Raw genomic sequence first — 16606 nt, 5'->3', positions numbered from 1 at the left:
GGAGGCCGAGCACCACAGTCTACAAGGCGATTCCACCAGAACCGACGGCGCACCACCCCCGAGAACCTGCAGACAGACCCGCGGAAGGCAAAGACGCAGACAGCGGCCCAGCAAAGCACAAAGACCAGCGGCGACAAGTGCCCGGCAGAGCACCAACCCCTCGGCAGACCCGGCCCCAGGGCGCACGCTGCCCACCCCCCCAGCAGCCACCACGACGGCATGCAGGCCACCAGTAGCACGGGAACCGCCCCCCGGAGACTGCCCAATCCCCCCAAGCTGATTTCTATCTTCTTGCAGGCTTATTTATGTGAACTCATTTCTTATATGGAAAAAATAACATTGATCAGATGGTTTACGTAAAGCAGTAGTTTTTTGTCATGCCCCCACTGAAAACAGAAATGTTTTTATACTACTGAGAAACTGGTATCCATTTATCTGTACTATGCACACTCAACTTGAAACTGAAACCAGCGAGATGCAACAAAATGAGAGCAGTGAAGGCTACAAGCGTATTCAAGAGTCAAATGGCAAATTCATACATGTTGGCAGATGTGCACTGCAGGTCAAGAAAGACAAGACATGAAGATATCAGACCTTTAATCATACATTATGTCCTGACAGAAATATACAATTCCAAGATGACAAATTGTGGAGAGAGTTGGCTGCCGGTGGTTGATGTCAAAATGACCAAACACTTGATGAGCAGCAGCGACACCAACACTGAATGCAAACTTTTCAGTTTCCTTCAAACGGAGGCTAAAAATATACGGCTGCACTTCTTTTTTAATAACACAACAACAAAAAAAATACCAACATGAAGTATTTCATAACAGTATTCATGTTTAAGGAAGAAAATATAGAATGATCTCTGACATCTTTTTGAAAATCTAAGACCAAAAAGAAGGTTCAAGTGTTGTTTTAGAAACACGACAATGTCACATGTTTTGCTTTATGAAAATAAAAACTCATAGATGTTGAGAGAGCGAAATACTGACTCACTCCTGAAAAACGGTCTCTAAAAAGGTGGGTTTGGGGGGGTGAGAAGGAAGATTTTCTTTCGTCATGCAAAACCTTCGGCTTCCCTCGTCTCGGCTTTACATCCCCGCCGAAAAGCAAGGGAGCTGCTCATTTGGAGGCTTCGCCTCTTGCCACGGGTGCCAGGCCCTGAATGCTTAGTAGGAGCCATAGCGATCCTGAGAACACACACACACACACACACACACACACACACACTGGGAGTCACTGTTGGTGTAGTACACCCCTGATGGGGATGTCATACAATTTCATGTTGAAAATCTAAACTATCCCTTTAAGGTTAATGCCGACCCCAGGCTCTCCCTCCTCCACAATGTTACACAACCTCACCTGGATGCTATTCATGACACCGTTGGCGAGGACCGCCATCTTGCCTGCGACAGTCTTCACCCCTTGTTTGAACTGTGTGATGTCTGGACCGGCAGGGAGCACGCTGTCAAAGCCTGATCCCCGCCCTCGAGACAAGCAGGAATGCAATAAAAGATCATCTGCTGCTTTGGCTGACACATTCAACACAAAGAAAACATCAGTGATACCTTTATGGTCACTGCCATCTCCAAACAGGTCAGCTGAACTGATGGACGTGCTTCCAGACATGCTCTCCAGTCTGGTCTTTGCCTCATACTGAAGAAGAAGAAAGAAAGTAAACACCTCACATCTCCACAGGTCTCCCATTCAAAATATTATACTAATTATGGGGTGCCTTTGAGTTTATATTATATATATATATATGAATGCTGTTTCGTGGTTGAATATGGACTATTATTAGTTTATTATTATTAGTAGTAGTTTTTTTTTTTAAAGGCATATTTAAGCAAATTATTATTATGTATTCGCAGCTTAAATTAAGCATATTCAAGCATAAAGATGGCTAAATGAACAAAAATACAAATATAAAGCATTAAAAAAATGTGATATAAAATGTAATACAGTTTGTATGACTTGTTGTGTGCGCCTTTTAGAAGTGGGAGATAGGAAGTGACGTGCGAGACGTCAGCTGGCTAGAGTTGACTGTTTGCTGAGTGCTAGCAACAGGTTAGCGGTGTAGAGTGGCCAACAGCAGCTCCTGTGTGAATGTTCACTGCATGTGTTCTAAGCTTGTTAATAAAGCCATTGAAGTGCATCACGAGTCTCTCCTTAACAGTACTGTAAAGAGCTGCAGTCGAGTAGTATTCTACACTGGTCTCTCGGTGTCAGTAACATTACACTGATGAGACAATAACCACCAGGAAGTACGCTGTGTATGCTAACGTGAGTCTATCTTGTGTCTTATTTCTCTCTAATATGGTTTATTTTCTATTATTACGTCTCCTATATTGGGTAATTCTAGTGTATTTAGATTAGTGCACTTATCTGAAGTGTATCGACAGCAACCATGTTTCATTTTATTTCATCTTCCTTTCAGTGTCACTAAATAAATAAAGGTACTATCTACCATGTTTATGGTAGGCGCTCTTAAAAAAACAAAAAACATTTGAATATTAGTCACCTAAAGACATAATCAGATTCACCTATGAAAATCCTCATTCGAAGACAGCCCCAGTGTTCAGAAATATTAACATTTGAGCCTTTTTTCCTTACAATCTTCCCATTTCTTTTGCTGAATTTTATATGTACAATGTGCCGTGGGCCAATAAAAAAACAAGTCACAGGTCACAAATGTCCCCTGGGCTGCACTTTGGAGACCCCTGCTTTATAGGTCTTTGTCAGTGGTGAGCGTGTGAAGTCAAGTCTGTGTTTCTATTGATTCGTCATCGATTCTTAACTTTTTACTTGAGCAAAGTTGTTGCATTGAACTGAAAAAAAAAGGTGGAAGCCTCACCTCAGCGTTGCTCTCACGGCCAAAGAACATGTCAGAAGAGATAGCTTTTGCGTTGGCAAACTTCTGCCTGGCTTCACTTGACTCGGACACCGGAGCAGACACCTCAGCTTTTCTTCTGCTGGGAAGTCTTGATGAGACACCAACTTTGGTTAGAACTTGAGTTACTGTTTCAGATGAAAGACCAAAAAAACTGAACATTTTGGTGAATACCTCTCCCCTAAAGGTTGGATACTGGAGATGGTGACCTCCTCTTTAGGTTCCTCTTTCTCCAGAGCCCAGGATGCGGTGAAGGAGGCTGTTCCTCCCTCTGTATCCCAGCGGGATCCAAAAGTGTCCCCCACTGTGAAGGGGTTGTCCTTATATCTGTAAAGCAAAATGCAGATTAGAAAGCGTGGATGCTGTCAAATAAGAAGTCCTCTGAGGATGGAGGATGTACTTTGGGGGTCCAGAGGTGAAACCCGGTTCATCAAACATGTCCAATTTAGATCGGGACGACGTCTTGGCTCCCACTGGGGTTTCCTGCTCAATCACCTGCATCTCGGACATCACCGAATGTGACACAGCACTGAAACATAACAGACACACTTTTGTCAACACTGGAATGGACCAAAGTCTGGGGACACACCTCTTTGTCAATGAATTCATCAATCAGTTGTTATGCTAGACCACTTTTAAATCTTACTTTCTCAGAACAACCGATCATATGACCCTATGACTTCCACGTTAACCGGATCGGCCAATGAAAACGGAATCTACTGTTAAAATCTCGTGGAAATTGACATAATGTGAATGAAATGATGTCACCGTGAGGAGTAGGAACGTTTGTATGGGGGAGTATTTCCCTGGTGGAATGTCGTGACAAACACTAACCCGCCCCCTTCCGTTTTTCTACACTGTCTTGGTCATCGTACAAAATATTGCACGTAACAAAATAGACCATTTGCTCTATGTGTTGCTGACTCACTGTTATAAATCTGTGTGCCAGCTATTTGAGTTGAAGAATTTGAGAAATAACTCATCACAAAATGCAAAGATGGAATCCCCTTCCTCTCTGCTCCACCAAGAATCTTCAGTAAAGGTGAATGTGATGTTAAATGTTCATGAATCCATTTCATTTATTATTATTTTTCATTCTTTTCTGCATGTAAACCTAAAAAATGTATTTTCGGTTAATATTTTTGGGTGTCTGGAACAAATAAAAGTGGATTTACACATTCTCCAATGGGAAAAATTGCCTCGGTTTTTGTAGGTTTTGGTTTATGTCTGACCTTATGGAATAATGTAATAACAAAAAGTGAGGTATCTGTGTATTGTGTATCGTAATATTGTTATCACTGGTAACATAATTATATTTTATGATGGAGTTGCACAAGATGTCTAAGGCCTAACATTTATATAAGTATTTTGATGTCACCTCCTGTTCCCGAAGCCCATGCCCAATCTCTCAGCCTGCTCCCTCTTCTTGCCCTCCAGGTTCTTCAGCTTCTTCTCCTCAAGCTTTCTGTCTATCTCCAGCTCTTTGTACGCCAAACGCATGGAGGCCACACTGCCAAGACCGACACAGCTGATGTCACGTGGGAAGCGTAGCAGGTTCCAGAATGCAGCAGTCATAACAACAAGGATGTCAGAAGAAATAAATTGATACTAACATAGACTCTTCTGCTTGTTTCTTTGCCTCAGCAGCCTGTTCCTCGCGGAGCTTCTCTGCAACTTGGGCTTGTTTCTCCACCTCCGTAAAATTATTACTGCTCACCTTCTGGGCGCCGAGGCCTTTCTTTGCACCCAGCTGCATCATGGGGAAATAGCATCAACAGTGTGTATCCAGTTGTTTCACAGCAATGATAGCAGTTCTGATAATGGATGTACTGTATGCAAGTTGGTGAAATGTATAAATAAATCTCTTACCCCTTTTTTGGCAGCCATTGGCTTCTTCTTCCCAATAATGGACGGCTTAACATCTGTAACATGATTTAAAGCCTGTTAATAAACTACAGCATACAGTGGATCCCCGCATATTCACAATTCAGCATGTGCGACTCTGCAAATAACCCTAACCAGCCTGATAATTGGGAGAAAACCCTTCTCATTTGCCCTGCATTTGTAAAGCTTGACTTGCACACAAAATGGAGGTAAACCTGAACTTTGAAGCTTGAGAGGTGATCTTCATGTGCAGTAAATAAGCTTCATATTGACACCCTTGCGCACCCAACGCTCACTCCCGTTGCAACAAAAACAAGTAACAACTGTACCACAAGGACTATGCGGGAATTGAAAAATGCTTACACGCTAAAATACATGCAAAACAATACAATTTTATACTAATTCATAACCTGCAAGGCATTCTAGGAAGCCCAGGCACACACTACCCCAACAAGAAGTTACCCAGTCTGTCTTGCCTAGGTGTCCCGATACTACTTTTCACTTCTGGTACGATACATTGAATATCTGTAGATACTGATAGCGACATGGCCAATACCGATATCGACCAATATCAGCACTAATCATACATACTTTTATTACTTATCGTGCAGTATAGAATGTTAGAAAATGATTGAACAAGTGATATTACTCAGAAAACAATAGTCAGCAAAAGTAGGTATGAGAAATACTCACCCATTTACTTGTTTATGTATTTGGAGTATAGTTTTATCCACAATGTACTGTAGTGGCAGCTAGGCATAATATAGCGAGGTTCGAGATGCTCAAATAAGAGTTCAAACCCGACATTACTCACCACAGTGAGGGGTTGGCTCTCTTCTGTTATAGCTAATTCATTTGTGCTGTCTTGTGGGAGTTTCCCATGTGATTCTTCTTCAATTGCACCACAAGGTTTGGTCGTATTAAACTTCCACGGTTCTGTGCCATCGCCGGAAATTGGTGCATAACAAGTTTTGCACTCAGCTGCAAAGTCTTTTTCAGTCTTTACCAAGTCTGCCACACGGCCGACATCACTATTACCCCTTGCTACTTTGTTAGCACGCTAGCGCACGCTGTTGTGATCATGTGTGCTCTAGCCCGCTGCTGCTAGAAACATGTGCTCGGGTGGAGTCTGGAATCGACTACTTGTATTGGAGAGCCAATATCGGAGGTGTTTGATGTAGGCTGATATAATCCAATATTTTTATTTTTTTGCTGATATTGGCCCGATATACGATATCAATATCGGATCAGGACACTCCTACTTGCAAGTTTTAAATGAGTACAAGAGGTCCTCAGCTCATGTGCGACCAACATAGGAGTTAATTTAGGTGTAAGAGCCGATTTACACCAAAACTTGACTGACATCACAGTCTAGGAACATAATCCAAGGACCACCTGTATAAAATAGAATGGTTTTGCAAGTCTATTAGTGTGTAAGCGTTTATTTCGAATTTGGAGGGGATCTACTGTATTTCTATTTTTTTAGACTATTTTACAAGTAGCACAAGCCACAGCATTACAAACTGATTTTTTGACCACCAAAACCACCAGTGACTCATTTGCATTCACATGTTCCATGTAAGTAAAGATGAGCAAGTTTTAGTGCGCACATCACTCACAGCCCTGCTTGCCCTTTCAGGAATGTGTGTCATGAGAAAATGAGTAAAGAGAATTGACAGACTGTAGCTGACACTGATGCGCCGACGAGCTCTTCATCTTTAACATGCCAAGCTGACACCAATGAGCACCGGCGTATGTCTTTAGTTCTCATTCATCCTAGTGTAGTTGTACATGAAACGCTAGCAGCAAAATAGTCAACATACCAGGATGTGAGCATGTTGACAATGACTGACGCAGACCCACAGTCCTGATTAATACACGTGGCTGACAACGCTGACGTTCACTTTGTCAAAGAGGAGGCGTCATAAGCAGCCGGTGGCTTTTTTTGTGTTTAATAAGGAGAGAATTGGATTAGGATGCATTTTATGAGAGTGCCTACAATAATCACGTCTTGACTAAGCATGGGTCTCCTACCGGTTTCAACAGATATTTCAAAATAACGCATTTTTGAGCTGCAATTATAATACTGTGCAACCATGATATTTTTGCCCAAGGTTATATCATATCGTCCAAACCTCATACAGGCCCATGCCTGGTCTTGACTTTTGTTTTTGTGAATACAATAGCATTGTGTCCACTGGGAGGAACATGACAAACCCACAATCAGATTGCAAAACACAAGAAGCTAGTTCTACAGTGCTGCTCTCCATTGTTCAGTGGATCTGTGCTGTAGTACTCTTGGTGTGTGTGGATGTGTGCGTGTGGAAAAGCGCCCAGCCTGACTAAACTGTGATGAAAGCAGCACTGCTATGTTATTACAATGACTGACGGAGTGTAAATTAAAGTTGTTTGCGTAGCTTTACAAGCACGGAGAGAGGGTGTGTGTCGGCAACAAAAAATGCGCACACGTCAAAGACGAGGGAGCTCAGAGATGACAAGCACTGACTTTATGACTGGGATGTGCGTGTGCAAGATCAGAGGTAATGGGCTCACCCATGGAGGCTTTGGGTGACGTGCTTAGACCACAGATGCTCGGTCCATCTTCTGGCTCTGTGGAAAGTAAGGGTCAACACATCAAATCAAAACACTGAAAGCCACAGCAAATGTAGAGCTTTTCTAGCTGCACATTGCTGAATGTTGAAGCTTGTTGTCATTTCTACAAATAGTAATTTTGAACATATAAAAATGTGAACAGCAGTATGTAATATAAATTAAGTGTGTTGTCTGCTGGGTGGAATGGTGCACATAATGTCTAAAAGGATGTATAAAGTACTACTGTATAAAGATTGTGACAGAGAGGTGTGTTCAACTAACGGTTGTCATCTTGGCTTTTGGCCACGGTGTTCCTCAGCTGTGCGCCGACAGTGCTTCCATTCTGCTCTGGCTCTGAGGCTGGTGTCATGCTCCAGTCATTACAAGACTGAAAACATAAATTGCACAAATTACCCTGTAAAGTCTGAACTATTAAAATAATTAACAGCCTTTTTGAGTGGAAATGGGCCTCAGCAAGTGTAATTAGCCATAAAACAATCACAACAAAAACAGAGGGTTCATTACATTATAGTTATGTATTGGTGATTCATGTCAAATATAACTTACATTATTACCTCCACGAGGGAGGTGATTTTTCTATCAACATAGTTTTTGATCTATCAGTGTTTCACATGCCATTACAATAGATCAGTACTTCTCAACTGGTTTGGCAGCAAGACCAACCATCAATGACAAGCGGTGACCCAAATTGTGTACATTTTTCAACTCAAACTTCTCAAATATCTTATATTTAAAAAGGACTGTTTGAAACAAGGCCGCACGGTGGCCTAGTGGTTAGCATGTTGGCCACACAGTCAGGAGATCAGGAAGATCTGGGCTTGAATCTCATTGGGCATCTGTCGATCGAGTTTGCATGTTCTCCCCGTGTGTGCGTGGGTTTTCTCCGGGTACTCCGGTTTCCTCCCACATTCCAAAAACATGCACGTTAGGTTAACTGGTGACTCTAAATTGTCCATAGGTATGAATGTGTATGTGAATGGTTGTTTGTCTATATGTGCCCTGCAATTGATGGTGACCAGTCCAGGGTGTACCCCGCCTCTCGCTGGAAGTCAGCTGGGATAGGCTGGTTCCGTGAACCACCAGTTGAGAATCTCTGCATTAGGAAAATGTCAAGTTGATTTTATGTCACTTTCTATATCACACCAGGGCATTTTCTTGCTTGTAAGAACTGAGATCACAATTTTTGACCTGCACACACAAAGCAATATATGTGCTTATTAATGTGATGGCTAGTCCTGCTGGTTGCTGAACGATAAGACGCGCAGAAGAGGGTTCCTGGGAAGAAAGGGCGAGTGAGGAGGAAGCGACAGTGCAGCATGAGTCGTTAAGTACAATGGGAGCGTTTCTTTTTGATGTAGCTTGTTATAAAATTGAAAGAATCGCCATCTACAAATTAGATTGCATGAAGAAAGGATGCTTTTATTCGTAATTTAATCATGCTACATTCATCTTCCTTATACCTGTGTGTGTTCTGCAAAAAAGTCAGTCTCTTTCTTCTCTGGAGCTGCTGGAGTGCTTCCGCCTGAAGAGTCAATCCATAGCTAGAAAGGAAAGATGACAGACTGACATGATGGCCACTCCGTTATAACATTAGCAGCATATTGACAGCCAGGTATCACTGATTGATGTCATCAGTCCACACTCAGTGGACTCTGAACATAACATCTGAACATGGCCTGATAATGTTGCTTACACACTGATAATCACTTGAGCAGACCTATCAATGTATCTCTTCAACCTCTGACACAGAAAAAACCCAAGTCAGATTTTTAATGACGACAGCAAGCATATAAAAGAGGCCAGATGTAGACACATCTCCCAAATTGTTAATGTTGGACAGATACTCACATCTGTTCCATACTTGGACAAAGCAGCGTTCGCAAGCTGACGGATCTTCTCCCTGTACATTTGTGCTGCACGACTGTTATATTTGGCATTGGTGTCATTTGTGGAGCAGCCATGTTGGCTGAAGAATGCAGTCTTTAAACAGGAAGAGAAGGGGAGTTATTTCAAGCATGTAAAGCACAGAAAAAATAGGAATGTTCCAGACACATTTTTTCCAATTAATTAAAAGTGTACATTTTTAAAATTCCACTTCATTTAGGCCTGACTTTTATTTTACTTGTCAGTCCAGTGTTGACTTACCGCATTGGCATTGCCCCCAACCTGCATACATCGAAGCTGAAACCAGTTCCAGTTGGAATCAAGCTCAGTCGATCTAAAGACAAAAAAAATAGAGAGGTCAAGAATGTCCTCAGTGGTCACCCTTTTCTAGTGGCCACAAACTGCTGCTGAAGCACCCACCACAGCCAAGACGGTGACCTACCTGATGAAGCTGAGGTGGACTCCAAGGGAGCGGTGGATACCAGAGCAGTCAATGCACAAAAAGACGCCATAGGGAATACTTGCCCAACTAGGGTTTTTGGCTGCGCAGTCAAAACATACCTGTAGACCAACAGCATGTGCATGAGCAAGCGAAATAATGCTGAACACTACAACCAAGACTGCAATGTTAGTTACACTGATGTAGCAACAACCTTATTGCAACAGTATTGTAGCTTCTTCACACCTTTTGAGGAATACTTATTTCAGTCAAATTACACTAATCCACATTTTTCCCACATCCGATGCAATCCCAGATACAGAATTTCCATCTATACCGATAGCGACGCTATTCTGATATCAGAGCTGTGTTTGCTTCAATATTATTATTACAGATTCTACAGAGGCTATAAGAATGACGAGGAGGTGGTTGGTCAACAATCACTTCATTGAAAAACACAGGTTACGATTGGGCGCAACCAAGAGAATATCAGCAAAGGTAGGTAGAAGAGTATCAACGAATGTCCAGTAGCTGTCTCCACACATACAGTGCAGCACTCACATAAGCAGCTGACAGTAGGACAACACAGAACTCTCAACATCACACATAACTTTGCCGGTCGCTACATTATAATTATTGCTGATTATAGTACATATGAGGCTGTAATCAACTCCAGCCAAGTATGATATTGTAAATGTCCGACTGGCCATGAACACGTCAAGTGGAGAGCTTCTGTGTGTGTGGCCCCATCCCATTTCACAACTCATGAACTTTAAATGGAACAAATGCTTTAGCTTAATACAATCACATGCATGAAATTTTAAGACTGCACTTCAAGCCATCAAACATACAGTATTTGCTTTAGGGTTTACCATTTGGATAAACAAACATGTTTGCTAAAAAAAGCATGACTCGTCAGTCCATGCTGTAATTTCAACATCCACTGCACTCATCAGATGTTTACACTAAGTAAATTACAGTCGCAGTCGAAAGTTTACATACTCTTATCATGGGTAACACCATACACATTTTGGGCCCGTAATCATTTGTTCGAAGCGTTCTTGTCGTTTCAACAGGCCAGAAGGACAGACAGTGCTTATGCTGCACCTTCCCTTATATATTTTTAATTCCTGCATGCTCTTTGCTGTCATTTTAATGCTGGCGCGTGTCTTTGGTCCTTTCACATTTGAGTTCAAGTGAACTGCAAAGCACCAGACTTCACTTGGTCTTGGTCCGCACCAGGGTTTGGTAGATTGCATGTAGAGTTGTCCAAACAAACCAAAAAAGCAGAGCAACCTCCCTCGAGCTTGTTTTAACCGAACCAAACATGCCAATTGTAAGCGCAGCCTTAGAAAACAACTGAGGATAATCTATGATTAGAAATGCATGGTATTTTTTTTTCAAGCCAATACCGGTAACTTCCTGCTTCTAGACGATGGTAATGAAATCATAGATCGCTTTAGCCCTTGGGTCGTCACTTTTCAAACGCCCCCTTAGCCCCTTATCAGAGAATGTTTGCAGATTTGGCACAAAAAAAGCCTTCATCTGAAACAGTGAAGAAATCCCACTCGATTAACAGCATGTTTGTTTACAAGTGAGTTTTCAAGTCACAGGCAGGAGAAGGGGAGCACTTGATTTGCTCTCTCTAACCCACGTACAGCACAGTACGGGTGATCTCACCTCATTGGGTCGTTTTTTTAGTTAGCGGTTATCTGAGCTATTTTTTTTTATGTTATTGGATTTATCTGTGTGACGTCAATTCCTCATATCGACCTCTATATTTATCATGCACCACTACTTAAATGTTCATTTATCCCTTTCATTCATCATTTATATGTACTCACATGCATTTGAAATTGTTTTCTGAATGTACCGTAAAACTACAAAAACGTGTTAAGTGTTAAACTTTTTAGCTTTCCGGAATGGATTAATTGGATTGACATGATTTCTTATGGGAAAATTGATTCAGTTAGCATCCTTTTCAGTCAGAGTTGGACCTTCTACAACAAATTCATGATGCTAACCCAAGTTCCACTGTGTTGTCTCTTGTTGGCTTTCTACTCTTCTTCTCTTTGTACTGCCGTGTTAATGGTTTAAAAGCAGAATGAAGCGGGTTCTAGAGGGCACCAACATTCAAACGGACTGCTAGCATTATATCCCGCCTTGTCCAGCTTTGACTACGTAAGCTACGCCAACGTAACACACCCATCAGTTGTTTGTCGTCAGCCAATGATCGCACTATGGCAAAGTTTTAACTACTAATAGAGGTGTCTCCAGACGATAAACAAGACTTTAACTTTACTTCTAAGAAAAGTACAATGAAAAAATACACTGCTCAAAAAAACTTAGAAAAACACTTCGAAAACACATCAGATCTAAACTGGGGGAAAATGATCTTGAATATCTTTCCTGATAATAAGTGGGTGATGTATTAGTAACAAAATGATGCCACATAATTTGATAGAAATGAAAATGATCACCCTATAGAGGGGGGAAATCAAAGCCACCCAAAAAAATGAAAGTGAAAAAATTATGCAGCACACTGGTCCATTTGGCTAAAATGTCATTGTAGCAACTCAAAATGATTCTCAGTAGTTTGTGTGGCCCCCACGTGCTTGTATGCATGCCTGACAACGTCGGGGCATGCTCCTAATGAGACTATGGATGGTGTCCTGGGGGATCTCCTCCCAGATCTGGACCAGGGCATCACTGCGGTACCTGGACGCATGGAGGAGATTCCAGAAGACATATAGTTACTCCAGGAGAGCTGGACAGGGCCGTAGAAGGTCCTTCAACCCTCAGCAGGATCGGTATCGGGTCCTTTGTGCAAGGAGGAACAGGATGAGCACTGCCAGAGCCCTACAAAATGACCTCCAGCAGGCCACTGGTGTGAATGTTTCTGACCAAACAATCAGAAACAGGCTCCATGAGGGTGGCCTGAGGGCCCGACATCCTGTAGTGGGCCCTGTGCTCACTGCCCAGCACCGTAGAGCTCGATTGGCATTTGCCATAGACCACCAGAATTGGCAACTACACCACCGGTGCCCTGTGCTCTTCCCTGATGAGAGCAAGTTCAACCTGGGAGATCCCCCAGGACACCATCCATAGTCTCATTAGGAGCATGCCCCAACGTTGTCAGGCATGCGTACAAGCACGTGGGGGCCACACAAACTACTGAGAATCATTTTGAGTTGCTACAATAACATTTTGGCAAAATGGACCAGTCTGCTGCATAATTTTTTCACTTTCATTTTTGGGGGGTCTTTGATTTCCCCCCTCTACAGGGTGATCATTTTCATTTCTATCAAATTATGTGGCATCATTTTGTTACTAATACATCACCCACTTATTATCAGGAAAGATATTCAAGATCATTTCCCCCCCAGTTTAGATCTAATGTGTTTTTGAAGTGTTCTTCTAATTTTTTTGAGCAGTATATAAAGAAATATATGACAATATATTGCAATCTACTAATGTAATTTCTACTACTGGCCCCCTGTCTCCAACCACTGAGACAAAGACTGTATGACTGACAAAAGGGCTCATTCCGTTCATGCTGTTGTTCTATAGAACAAATGCACCAAGATGCTGAAACCAGTGAACCGTCTTCCTGCATGTTTGAAGGCAGTAGGCAAGGAAAACAGACACGCATGCACATGGCAATGTATTGAGGCCGGAAAAATTATAGAGTTCATTTATTTTTCGGAACGAGAAATCTTGTCACGTTTTGATCTTGTGAATGTCTAGCCTATCTTAAGAATATGAATGTAAATTGTTGGTTTACGCGCTACAGACATGTGAATACCAACAGCTGTGAGTGACAGCAATGAACGCCGGTTACCTTACTCAGGCCAAACAAACATTTTTTACGCAGTTTAATTTGGAATTGTGAAAAATAGATATTTTTTTTATGTACAATCTGTTCTTTTACACCACTATTAGCAACATATGCTAGCTGGTGGTGGTATTCTTATATGTTTTATTGTTTCAAAAAAGCTATTCTTTCTGCATTTGCAGCTTCATGAGCATTTTCGATTTCCAACAATATTTTAGGTTTAGTTTTGGTATAAAATTTGCTTCTTGTTGTCAGTCAAACTCAAGCGTGTTCGGACTCGTCTCCACTCGACCAAGGACAGCTTCAGAAGCCATCTTTCTCTGCGTTTTTGGTCGTTTCTGTAAGTTATTTCCCCCGTTAGTAATAACTTTCTTTTTAATTCCTATTTGAACGTTGAACGATTTTGACTTCACTTGACGTCAAGATACAAATAAGCGTTTGAGCCTGTGACAACACTAACCGGTGAGGTGACGTCACCCACCAACACAATATGTTCAATTAAGACATAAAACTTCTAAGAAATGCCATGTTATTATTGTGTTAGACACATGTTGGTCAATCAGATCACATTTAATGACATTTATTCTGAAACATACACTTCCAAAAGGACAAACATACTTTTTCTTGTGCATGTTATAGCGGTGATGATAAGTCAAACCTGGTGAAACCCTCTCACAATATTAGTGACAAATGGCTGGCAAAAGCGTCAAGATGGACGACTTCAAAGTGGAAACGCAGCTGTGATGCTTTGAAGTGAGATCGTAAAAGCTGTAACGTCATTCTCGATAGAGCACATATGTGATTAGCTTCCCCGGCCAACACAAATCGTAGACGTGGCCTTTAGGTTTGCTGCTTTACCGGCAGCTAGCAGCTGTTAGCCACAGCTAGCTATTTGACCGTAGACTTGGGCCTCGCTACCAGAAGAAGCCAACCAAATACTACCGACAAATTCCACATCAAAAGTATAACACACGTACAACAAGTGTGTCGTATACATTTACCTTGTTTGTAGGAATAGACCTCAGTCTTTTGAAAATAGTAAGAATTTCAGTCTTGTTTGGTTCGGCGGCCATCTTGCCACTGTGACAGGTTTCATACGATGACGTAACTACGGGAAGTAATGTGGCCCAAACTAGACGAGGCCCTTACATGGATAGATACTTTTTTTCATCTGAAAGAGAAATTCGCATCACACCGGGAGAAACGAGTGCAACTTGAACATTTGGACCTGCTTTTTTCCCGTTTGCTGCCAACTTATCAAGCTGCCTGAATCACTCAAACGGTGAAGTTGAAGATTATGATTAAGTTTTAGCGACAAAATAACATACTTTATTGGTTGCTTTTTACTTCACGAAATATGAACGTTAACCCAAATAGTATTTATGTAACATATTTCATATAATACAATGGGTACAGCATATAATTAACTACCGTATTTTGCCCCCCTGTTGTAATGTTTTCCAGAATATTACCTTTCATTAAATAAATAAATACCAGTTTCCAGTTTTGTCAGAGCAACTTCCGGTGCCCTCTGCAACACTTGGACAAAAAACATCAGTTTAACACATCCTGTAGCCAAAAAAGTCAGGCCTTCACAATAAAAGAAGCACACTTGTAAAATATAGTAAAATAACACAATTGCACCGCAGTGGGCAGTCGGGCTTTTCATACCTGTAAAGATTTGCATTTGAAAATAGGGGACATTTTCTGGAGAAAAAATAAGGGAAATTCTTGCCTCCCACTAGAATTTCCACCAGTACCTGATTCTGGCATAAGACCAGAATTTCCCATATTTCCTATTTTTTTACATTAATTTCAAGAACATTTCCCAAATTTCCCTCTTTTTCCCTTATTTCCCAGAAGATTTCCCTTATTTTCAAATGCAAATGTTGACAGGTACGTATGTGCTCCAGTCACACTTGTATTGTAAATAGAAGGTATTATATTGGTAAATGTAATCATCTCTGGAAAAATTAAATGCATTTCTCAATGAGCTGTCACATAAGGAACAAAAATATTAATATCCAATCACACAGCGCATAAAATCATGTCCTATGGCCTACTCCAGTCAGTGGTACTGCTCAATCAAAGTAATTTAGACCATGGCAATTGTTCTATAATGACACGTTTGAATTTTTTTCAGGGTGCTTGTCACAGACGCATCAAATGGCTTTTCAGTGAAACTATGACACCACCCCACTTTCCAGTTAGTTGACCTTGTTCCCTTGCAGAAGCAAGTGCTATACAGCAGAGCCTTTAATAGGATTAGAAAGCAAGATTAGTGGCGTCTGCGAGTATTCAAAAGGCTGTCAAGAAAACAGGGTAAAAAGAAATTGGAACTGTTGTTAGGTAGATGCCAGTCTACTTCCTGATTACTGCAAAGGTGCCTTTGAGCAAGGCACCAAACCCCTGGGCTCCAGCAGAAACCACGGATATCTTTTTTGCCACTGCTGTATTAACAACAAAACCTTCATCTGTGTCATGGTATTTGCTTGGTAGATAATGCGGTGTTGAAATAATAAGTTGGATATATTTTAAGAAAAAAACTGCATCTCAGCTTTGTGATATAGGCGAAAAAGCATATTATTAGTATAAACTTTGCCCTTTTTTAAAAATTTTCCAAATACTTTACTTTCTTCTCAAATACTTTTTTGTAAATTTTATTTTTGTAATATTATGACTTTATTCCATAATAATTGACTGTATTCCTATAATTTTAACTTAATTTTCCAAAAATGACAACTTTATTTTGTTTGTTTCTCGTATTCTTATTTTATGACTCAAAAAAAAATAACATTTTAATATTTCAACTCTAAGGTACTAAAATTACATTATTTTTCCATCTACAGTAATCCCTCATTTATCGCGGTTAATCGGTTCCAGACTCGACCGCAAAGTAGGATTCAATATTAATAAACTGACTATTTTCGTAGTTAGAGCATAGAAAACCTGTATATGACTTTGTAAATGACGGTTTTAACATTATTAGAACCCTGTAGACACGAAATAACACCCCAATAGCCACTTTTACACTCCTCTTATTCTTTGATTACATCAC

The 16606-nt window shown here is 41.1% G+C and overlaps 1 protein-coding gene across 2 annotated transcripts; it reads right to left on the bottom strand.

Moving 5' to 3' along the window:
• Positions 1-580: 580 nt before the first annotated feature.
• Positions 581-14711, bottom strand: arfgap2 (ADP-ribosylation factor GTPase activating protein 2). 2 transcript variants are annotated; one of them, XM_054771780.1, is made up of 16 exons: positions 14550-14711; positions 9717-9835; positions 9536-9608; positions 9239-9370; positions 8851-8931; positions 7652-7757; positions 7331-7387; positions 4763-4815; positions 4507-4643; positions 4272-4403; positions 3294-3422; positions 3068-3220; positions 2858-2984; positions 1572-1659; positions 1366-1490; positions 581-1193 (listed from the first exon to the last, which is right to left on the bottom strand). In XM_054771780.1, the coding sequence occupies exons 1-16, from the start codon at positions 14619-14621 to the stop codon at positions 1173-1175; spliced, it is 1605 nt and encodes a 534-aa protein (XP_054627755.1). In that variant the 5' UTR covers positions 14622-14711; the 3' UTR covers positions 581-1172. The 2 variants fall into 2 exon arrangements, with proteins under 2 accessions (XP_054627755.1, XP_054627756.1); XM_054771781.1 differs by lacking the exon at positions 4272-4403.
• Between the last annotated feature and the right edge of the window lie 1895 nt (positions 14712-16606).

The sequence above is a fragment of the Dunckerocampus dactyliophorus genome, chromosome 3 (genome assembly GCF_027744805.1).
Source record: "Dunckerocampus dactyliophorus isolate RoL2022-P2 chromosome 3, RoL_Ddac_1.1, whole genome shotgun sequence".
NCBI classification, from domain to species: domain Eukaryota; kingdom Metazoa; phylum Chordata; class Actinopteri; order Syngnathiformes; family Syngnathidae; genus Dunckerocampus; species Dunckerocampus dactyliophorus.
Note: the sequence above shows the minus strand (reverse complement) of the source record. Positions and strands in the feature narration are given on the sequence as shown.